The sequence below is a fragment of the Elephantulus edwardii genome, unplaced genomic scaffold, assembly GCF_000299155.1.
Source record: "Elephantulus edwardii isolate Elephantulus edwardi_28Jun2011 unplaced genomic scaffold, EleEdw1.0 scaffold00140, whole genome shotgun sequence".
Lineage (NCBI taxonomy): Eukaryota > Metazoa > Chordata > Mammalia > Macroscelidea > Macroscelididae > Elephantulus > Elephantulus edwardii.
In genome coordinates, this window is record NW_006399890.1 from 4,039,616 (window position 1) to 4,049,890 (window position 10,275).

The 10,275-nt window shown below is 38.7% G+C and overlaps 1 protein-coding gene across 1 annotated transcript in view; it reads left to right on the forward strand.

Annotated features, from left to right (window-relative positions):
• Positions 1 to 5,201: 5,201 nt before the first annotated feature.
• Positions 5,202 to 10,275, forward strand: part of WDHD1 (WD repeat and HMG-box DNA binding protein 1) — a 93,575-nt gene continuing 88,501 nt past the window's right edge. Inside the window, exon 1 of the mRNA XM_006894342.1 lies at positions 5,202 to 5,278. Within this exon, the coding sequence (XP_006894404.1) occupies positions 5,202 to 5,278 (77 nt within the window). The remainder of the gene's footprint in view (positions 5,279 to 10,275) is intronic.

Consider the following 10,275-nt stretch of genomic DNA (forward strand, 5'->3'; position numbering starts at 1 on the left):
CATGGCTCAGCCCCTAGTGGGTTTTCAGAGGCAGTAAAGTGTTCTGGATGAGCCAGCCAATCTTTTTTCCATGAAGCAGCTGATGGAATTGATATGTGTATTTTAATTTTTACCCAAAAGGAGTAGTGCTGCACTTTGCTGGACTTTTAATTAACAATATAGACTAATAAAAAATTTTAAAAAGTGGTATCTTGCCTATATTTGTAAAAGCTAAAAGTAAAAAAAGTATAGGGCTCTGAATGTGAAATCTCCCAAAGTAGCACCAATTCTAGTAGTATAGTTTTATATAAACTGCATAGGAATGAGGAAGAAGAGATACCAAATTTAAAAAGGTGCTTTTACCACCATTTTTATGTAGGACAGAAATCAAAGATGATATTTTAAAAGGTGCTGACAAATCAAAGGTCTTTGATGGTAGCTGTAAAGTAGCTTTCTAAAAAGAGGGGAAAAAACACTTGGGAGAGGATTGCTTTGACTCGATTCAATAATTTTTTTTTTTTTAATGAAGGGAGTTGTGTCACAGTGCACTGGGGATTATATTGTAGCAGGAAAAGCTTTCTTTAAGTAAGCAAGAAGTAAATGTCCTTTTTCAAGAAACTCAGTTCCCAGATTCACTAGACATTTAGTCTTAGGTTCTAGTACCAATTGCAATGATAGCAATATAAATTTTCTTAGGAAATATAAGATTCTTCAGGAATACTTGGGTTGCGAACCAAAGGGTCAGCAGTTTCAACCCACCAGCCTCTCTGGAAGAGAAAGGTAAGGCAGACTCCTCCCCATCAAGATGTACAGCCTCAGAAATCTGATGGAGGGTTAACCTGAACTGGAACTGACTTGATGTAGTTAGTTTGTTTTGGGGAAGTACTGAATAAGATTTCCAAACAAAACTGCTAAAATGAAATAGTAAAAAATTTAACTTTACCTATTTAGAAAAGTCACTGTATTTCCTGTTAGATAATAGCAGTGTTGCTATATATTAATTATTCATTGAATGTCTACAATATTGACGCATGCTGAGGACCAGAATTCATACTAAAATGAAATAAATTTGACTGCTACATAAAGAGCTCAGAACGAAATTATTCCAGAAGTAATTGAGTCCTGGGAATTTTTTCACCAAAGCCATTTTGTTTGCAAATTTTACCTATCAAAGTGTACCAAAAATTCCTTGAAATAATTTTGATCATAGTGATATTTGCTTTAGATTATGTGGAAATATCAAGGCTACACAAATGGAATTTACTGGTTAACAGACAAGAGAGAAATTCTTCAGAATGTTAAGGGAAAAACATATAAAAACTTCTAACAAGAAAGTCCTCAGAAAGTATAAGGCTAGATAATTTGTAAAAACCGTACCTCAAAAGTCTAATTTTGCAGGCAAGAGCATTTCTACATATTAATAAATACTTTAAAATTATTCTTGATATGGTGTCCTTTTAAAGTTTAAGATTCTTTAAAATACTGAGTATAAACAGTCAACCTTTCCACACAGAATTAAGGCTTTTAAAATATAGATAACAAAACCTCTACTAAGCATATGCTTCTACTTTTAATAGAGTATTCTTTTCATTACTATATAATAATGGCATATGCTTACATTTATGCTTGGGCAACAAGTTTCATCTACAAACCAGTAAAAGCTGACTTTAAACTTAAGTAAAATGGCTCTTAAATCCTGGTATCTTTTATAAAACTCTTAAGTTTTATGGCAACAGCTTTAAATTGATTTATAGAGGCAGCAGGGTAGACTACCTTGGATTAGGAGGTGAAAGATCTCCCTGAGTTCTATTTCTAGCTCTGACATTTAGTGTGGCCTTGGATAAATAAAAATCTTTTTTTCAAAATTAAATCACAATTTCTGAGCCACAGTTTTTTTACAATACAAAGCAGTGGTTATAGGTGTCTTGGCTGTCTTTAAGGGGTATGAGTGGCTGAGGGCAGGGATAGGGAAAGATGCTTTATCATTTATGCACAGAATATACTAATAACCTCTTGAAAAAGTGACTTTGAAAGATTAGATAATACTGTAATTTGCATTGTTACTCATCATAATCAGAATGGCAATGAATCAATGTTTCCATTCAAATGCCCTTGAAACTGACAGTATTTGTGAGCTATGAGTGGCTACAGCACAGCCCAGTCAACTACCTTCACAGAAATTGAACCTGTGACTCTGGCATCATTTTCAGTGAGTCCATTCAGCCACCCACTCCTATGAGTGTGCATTGCTAAAGATGAGTAGCTCCATTCGGAAAATTTTGAGTCACAACAGTGACAGCGGCATTTAGTTTCTTTCATTTTTAAAGCAATGCCATCCTAAGTAACCACACATTTTATTTTATTATTGCACTGTCACCATCTTAAATGTCTTTATATTCATGTCTGTTTGCCTTAACAAACCACAAACTCACTGAAGGCATGAAGCTTTCTTTAGAAAAATCTGTAAACATTTGACTGAAACAGTAACGGAATTGTGAAAACCTAGCAAAAGCAAGAATACATCTTTTAATAGTCTCAATTTTAAATTTCTCAAGTTTTACTAGGTAATGATTTTAAAAAAACACCATTTAAAATGAAACCACTAAATGTCTATTCATAGCATTCTGATCAGTAATACTGGACATTAATAATAAGTTTCATTCATTCATGAGTATCTCCTATACTCTACAGAAGTTGATTTGTGCCACTACTAGAACCTCTACTCAGATTATTGCTTTTTAATTTTTGACTCATGTACTTTTAACTTGTTAAATTTGTGTCTTCTAGGCTGCAACACTTCCATGATGTATCTTCAAGGATATGAACATGTACGGCTAAGCACAATTGATAACAGCACATCTAAATTCCAAAATCAATCTCCATAATAGTCTATGTGTTTCCTACTGCCAAAGGGGCCCTTTGGAGTAGTGAGAGAAGATCTTCACCCTGAAACCCACAGCGTCCCTTTCAGCAGGAAGTAGCTAAGAGAATACGCCATCCCCTTTTCCTTATGAATCAGGGTGAAGTCTCTCTCAGGGAGGAGTGATAGGAAATGGCAAAGGACACACTGACAAAGGAGATTAATCAGAACTGGCTTTGACAAGCACTGTGGCAATTGGACAATTAAAACAGACATTCAGGGGGAGGGGGAAGAAAAACGAACTGGGGAGGAGAGAAACAGTGCAACAATGAATGAAAACCCAAAATCTCTGTAAATGTTCATTAAAACTAATAAAATTAAAAAAAAAAGAAGTTCAATAAAGGCAGGTATCTTCATTACAAAACAAAGAATGTGACATTCAGAAAATAAAGGAACACATTCAAGAAAACACACTTGAGGAACCAGAGAATAAGAATTAAATCTGGAACTGTTCAACTCATTATCCACCAAGTTTTCCCTTCAGTTTACGAATTAAACAGCCTGAAGATTAAGGCAGAGAGAAAGGACAAAGGTGTAGACATCATTCAGTTTTAAGGGCACATGATTATTACAGCTATCATACTGAGTGTTGTATAGCTGTAACTCTTGTTTCAGCTTGAAATCTCATCGTAACTTATTCAATAGAAATAAATATTATCAGAGCTAATCTTGAACCCCCTACTTCATCTACTGATATTTAATTACATGGGTAAAAAAATTCTAAAGCAATCTGTCAAAAAAAAAAATCAATGCTCTCCTTATAAAATTAAATCAGAACAGAATCACTGCAAATACCTTTCATTCTGGAGGGAATTCAACAACAAATTATATTGTACACATTCCATTCACTTTGTTTAACCAATTAGTCTTTCTCTTAATTCACAGGTCACACGTCTGCCTCCAGTAAATTGACTTAAAATCTCCAAACAATATCACCACGGTTTGTCGGTGTCCCCGCACCTTTCACAATGGAACTAGATGGAATAACAAAGAAGCAATCTCTACAGTTAAAGATCTGACTTATGCCAAGTCCAGCTGAGGTCGCAAGATGGGTACCAGAAAAAAAAAATAAATCTGCAATCAAAGAGTATTCTTGAGAAAGTTTTAATCCGAGATCGGCCTCTCATTATAAGGAACATTAAATACGAAAAGCATAAACTTAATTTCCATGACCTTAGCGTAAACGGCAAGGGACAAACGAAGTAATAGTCTTTCGTTCTGGTTCATTTAGATCGAAATACGCTCTTTGGTGAAGTTCAGGTGGGAAATGAAGAGGAGAAACACAAGTTACTTTCTTAAGAGACAATCTTGACAGTGTCACAAAGAAGACTTATTAATACACATGCTGTATCTCCAAGGGCCGAGAAAAACCAACTGAACTCAAACCTTCCCTCTTTTACTTCCAGAGGTGACAAAAGCGCGAGGGATGCCACGATTAAAAGGCTCGAGATTTCTCTTGCTTAGAGAAAACGCCCTCTTAAGATCTCGGTCTCACGTGGGACAGAATTCGTTTAGAAATTAGGATATGGTTGCATTTGAGGAGAATATGATGTGGATGCAAGACCCTCCGGGCAGTACGACCTGGCAGCGGCTACCCTTCCCCCACTCACCTCCCAGGGCGCAGCAGAACTAGAACTGTCCGAGTAACCGCCGCCATCATCAGGCTGAGCGTTCGAGGAGGCTTAAAAAGGAGGTTCAGCCACTCCTGCACCTCGTGTAGGTCCTACAAGGCGGGTGCTCTTCTAGAATCGCCCCCTCTTGGCACTCGGTCCAGTCTCAGACGTCGCGGTCCCCGCCTCCGCCTAATCCCAACGCGCAGCCACCACTTCCGTATTGGGCTCCTTCCCTTCCTCTGTTACTCCCCTGGGCTCTCGGATCGTTTCCTCACCGTCCGCGCGCAGTGACGCCACCACCTCGCGACCCTCCGTCCGAGGCTGCGCCCGACGTGGGCGGGTTTGAGCATGCGCATTGCGGGGGGCACGCCAGAGCGCGGGAAAAGGCGCTGTGTAGCTGCTGCTTTTCGGCTGCTCTCAGCCCTGAATCCTCAATCTCTTCGGTGAGTGTTGGCTCCTGATGACCCCCCACCCCCCACCCCACGGCCAAAGAGAAACACATCCCTCTCTTGGTTTATTTTTCTGACAGATCCTCTGCTGCAGTCTTGCTTTTGCCACTCAAGAGAGAAACAGTGATGCCGAGAGCACGCTCAAAAAGAGACGAGTCTTTCTCGCTAGCCCCCTGACTTGCTTCGCTTTAAAAAATATTAAGACTAGCTTTTGTAAAACATTTCCAGATAAAGCGAAAGATGCCTGCAACACAGAAACCCATGAGATACGGACATACGGAGGGACACACAGATGTCTGTTTTGATGATTCTGGGAGGTAAGGTACTTTGAGGAACAAAAAAGACGTATCAGATAGAAATATTAGAACATTTCTTTTTTAAAAACTTTTCATTGTTATTTGAATAGAAGTTTACAGAGCAGATTGCTATTCCATTCAACCAGACATACATACTTTGCTTTATGATAGTTTGTCACTTCCCACTTGCTCACTGTGGTTTTTATTTTCCATCTTTTCTCTTCCTACTTCGTAACATTTATCCCTAGGCGCATGCTGCCCATATGGTCTTGTGTGGTTGATTATAGAACACGTATTCTTGTCCTGAATGTAGTCAGCTTAACAATTGCTTATGCAAATATAGGTAGTGTAGAACTTGTAAATGGCAAATATATTTTCTTTAGCTTTACTGTTTGATTTGGAACATCTTAGTCTTTAGAGAATCAAAAAAGTTAACTTGTAAATTCTTTCATAGAAAATGTGAACCTACCTAGTATTTTCCTCCGCTCCATTTATTTCTACAAGGTGTTATTTCCCGGCAGTTGTTTTCTAAGCCTTTCTATTCTCTTACTGTAAAGCGGTTCCAGTTTTTGCTGTACCCTCTCACTTTTTACAGATTCACTTATTTAAAAAAAATATTTGAGCATCTGCTCTGCTGAGAGCTGGAAGTGCAATAATGCAAACAAGACATAATTTTTTTTCCATTATTAAGCTTAAGGTCTTTTTGGATTGACAGATATGGAGCATAAATTAATTGCAAAAATGAGTATATATTGGAAATACACTTAAGTGATATTTTAATATATGTATGTGTTGGGATACTGATCTAGTGGGGAGGCAGGGGTAACTTCTCAGAGAGTGTTCATTGAAATTAGAGCTGAAGATTTAATGAACATTAAGAAACATAAAGAAATGAGTGGTAGTGGCAGTGTGCGTAGGGAACTGTGATTCCAAACATTGGTAATAGTGCAGAGTTTGTGGTCGCAGGGATTATATACACTCAAAGAATTATGTAAATGTGGTATAAATTTATATATTTGTGAGGTAGGTAGAAGCTCTGGTGTTGTAGTGACAAGAAGCTGTGCTGTAATCCTGAAGGCGTATGTTCGTCGCCACCAGCTGTTCTGTGGGAGAAGGATGGATAGTCTCTTCCCATGCAATTAACTGCCCCTGAAAACTCGCTGCAGGGTCAGCTATGGGTTGCTTTCGACTCTGTGGTACACAGCAACAACAAGTAGTGAGCAACCTGTATAAGGCCTTCTAGACTTTACTAAAGAATCTTAGTTCTGTTTGGGCTTTTTTTTTTCTTTTTCTCTGTCTCAGCCTGTGCTCAGCACATGCTCCATCATCTGGTTCCCAGAACTCAGATTGCTTAGTGGTCTGGTCATCACTGACCAGGGCTCACAGTGACAGCTGCAAAGGCCTTCCTATACCTCCTTATTTCTAGCCTCACCCACTGCCCTTTACCCCTATCTGCTGATATCCTGTCCTCATTCCCAAAAACGCCAAACACGTTTTCATAATCCTCTTTGGCTCAGGGCAAGCAATACAGCCCTGCGAGACCCTAGTCATATGGAAAATATCACAGGCTCATCAAGGGGTTAGATGAGAGATTGGGAAGCATCCCAACCCACCAACCCTGACTGCACTCAACCTCTGATCCTCAGCTTCACTATTGTCTGCTGTTCTGCACTGAGACTTCTCACCCACAGAGCAGTTTAGGCCTAAGAAACTTGTTTTTATCCTAAAAGTAGTAGGAAGCTTATTACAGTTTTAAAGTGAAGAGGAGATGTGATCAGAGTATTGTTTCTCAGAAAGTACATGGAAAGTGAGTTTTAAAAAGAGCCAGAATGCATGCATATGTTCTTACTTCTATTAGGAAATGCCTACCTGTGTTAATGAAGAAAGCAAATTATTTGAGATGTTGGACTCAGTGAAGAAGAATGTGGCATCAAGATTGGAGGATGACTCATCGATAACCTGCCTCATGCAGATAACACAATCTTGTTTGCTGAAAATGAGGAAGACTTGAAGCACTTGTTGCAGAAGATCAAAGAATACAGCTTTTAATATGGATTGCATCTCAGTGTCAAAAAAATGAAAATTCTTACACTGGATCAATAGACAACATCATGATAGATGGAGAAAAGATTGAGGCTATCAGTGACCTCAGCTGACTTGGATTCACAATCAACACCCTTGGTACCAAGTAATCAGGAAATCAGGAGACATTTTTCACTGGGAAAATCTGGAGTCGGAGATGTCTACAAATTGTTGAGGAGTAATGATGTCAGTTTGAGAACTAAGGTGCATCTGATGCAGGCCATGGTTATTCTGATTACTTGCTATGCATCTGAGAGATGGACAGGGAATAAGGATAACAGAAGAACTGATGCGTTTGAGTCTGGTGCTGAGAGGAGGACTGAATATCCCATGGATTGACAAAAGAACAAATATATCTTGGAGAAAGTGCAGCCAAAGTGCTCTTTGGAGCCAAAGATGGTCAAGCTTCCTCTCACATACTTTGGGCATGCTGCTAGGAGAGGCTATTCCATAGAGAGGGACATTGTGCTTAGAAAGGTAGGGTCATTAAGAGTGGAAGACCATCAACATTGACATTGTAACTGCTGCAGTAGGTTCTAGTGTGTTAGGAAGTGTAAGGATGGCACAGGCTAGGACAGGGTTTAGATGTGTTGTTTGTACGATCGTACTCAACAGCACCTAACAACAACAATTAACTCGTGTTAAACTGACTATGATAGAAGCTTGGAAGCAATGGAATCTTGGACTGAGTATTGTTATGTGCTGTTGAGTCATCTGTAGCCCACAGCAACCCTGTGTAGCTCTAAACCCTGCCCTGTCCTGAGCCAGTCTCACTCATTCTAAAACACCAACCCCCATTGCCCCAGTGACTGTATCAATCAATCTCATCCGGAACCTTCCTCTCCTGGCTGTCCCTCCACCCTTCCAGGCATGTTGTTCTCCAAAGACAGGTCTCTCCTAGCCATGTGCCCAAAGTATATGAGACAAGAGTATGGGGGGGGGGGGTGGTCTGGTGGCCTAGTGGCAAGAAGCTGCACTGCAATCCCAGAGATATGTGGTTCGAATCCACCAGATGCTCTGCCAGAGAAGGAGGGGCCATTTCCTCCTGTACCAGTTAGATCCAATTTGACAGTACACACACACAGAAAATAATAAAATAAAATTTAAAAAAATTTTTTAAAAAAAAAGAGTATATAGAGGGGGCAAGTATACATTCAGGAACTATTTAGATGAGCTATTAAGAATGATGATGAGTCAGATGTCAGGGATACATTTCTGGTTGGTATATGTCAAGGAAACATCTTTCAGAAGTGCAAGGAAAGGTAGAAATTGTGCATTTATATTTGGACATGGTGACGAGGTTTTTTTGAAAGAGGTAGCCAAGTGGATAAATGAGTCTAAAACTTAGAGGAGAAATGTTAACTAGAGATAGAAACCTTTAGATCAGATTTAATACCTTCTGTAATCCAGCATTGAGGTCTTGACTGGAAATCTAAATGTGGAATTTATTAGAATATAAATGATACGTTGTGACCCTGAATGAAATCCCGAGGAAGTGAATGTAGATAGAAAAGAAGTTCAAGGACTAATTTTGGAATTCAGTTTCTCTTAGATTAGTAGAGGATATAAAGTGAACAGTAGTAATTAAGTTATTAAAGTTAAGATCATGAAGCAGTTGTATTTTGAGTAAAAGCAAAATCAAGGTTATGACCAAGTCACAGTAGCTGGCATGGGCTGGAAGACTAGATTACTGGAGAAGAACAAAGAACTGGGAGGCCAGAGTATCAGAAGGAGGTACATTTATCTTAAAAATACTAAGAATTATGATAGAAATAAGTATTGGAAAGAATAACAAAGACACAAATGTTTAAATCCTTAGAGAACAAGGAGTCTTTCTCTTTAGGAATCTGTCTGTAGTCTGATGGCAGATTTTTTTTTTAAGCTTTCTTTTTTTCAAATAGTGGTATGGGACAATGGAATTGAAATGGAAGGAAGACGCACCTCCAGACTTAGAGGACTGTGATAAAGAGACTAGCTATCTCTTAAGAAAGCAGAAGACAAAGCAGTGTCCTCTGGGTAGTGTCTATGTGAAAAAGCTGAGGATATTTTTGTTTTTGTTCCCTAACCATAATTCTCAGAGATGCAATAAAAAGGATAGAGAGGATTGCTTAGATTGGGAAAGGAATTTTGATTACTTTGTGAAAATGGGAGTCCATGTGGTAGGAAATGCTTTGGATAATCCTTGGCTGCATATTATGGTTTTTGCCATAACAAGGGATAAAGGAATTATAAAATTAGTTTTTATGCTCAGAAGGGTCCAGTGGCTTTCTTAATTTATGGTGTAAATCAGGACACCAGCACTGGTCTGTCCATTTGCTGTACAGAGGTAACTCGTGGTTGCTGTGATGCTGAACACTGTCACACTGATGTTTTAAATGCAATAATGGTGGACAGTGTTTGGTAAAATTTCCTGATCAAAACAAGTTTGGAAGCAGGAATGGCATCCACTTCCAAAATTACTTGCCTCCGGAAACCCTATGAATTTGGAGAAATGATAAAAGTTATACAAGTCTTCAGGTCTTTCATTCATAGGGTTGTTATGAGTTGTCTACGACTTGACAGCACTTAACAACAACAACAAACCAGGATACCATATTCATCTTAATTGGATCCACAGGCATTATCCTTGGTACCAACAGTTAGGAAATCAGGAGATGTATTGCAGTGTGAAAGTTTGCCATCAATAATTTCCAAATTATTATGGAGTAATGATGTCTTAGTTTGAGAACTAAGGTGTGTCTGAATGTATCTGAGACCTGGACCATGAATAAGATGACAGAAGAATTATTGATTCCTTTGAGCTTTGGTGTTTGAGAAGAGTACTGAATATCTGATGGAATGCCAAAAGAACAAACAAACCTACAACCAGGAGAAGAGAAAATAAATGAATGGGATCTTCTAAGAATCAAATCCCTATGCACATCCAAAAACTTCTC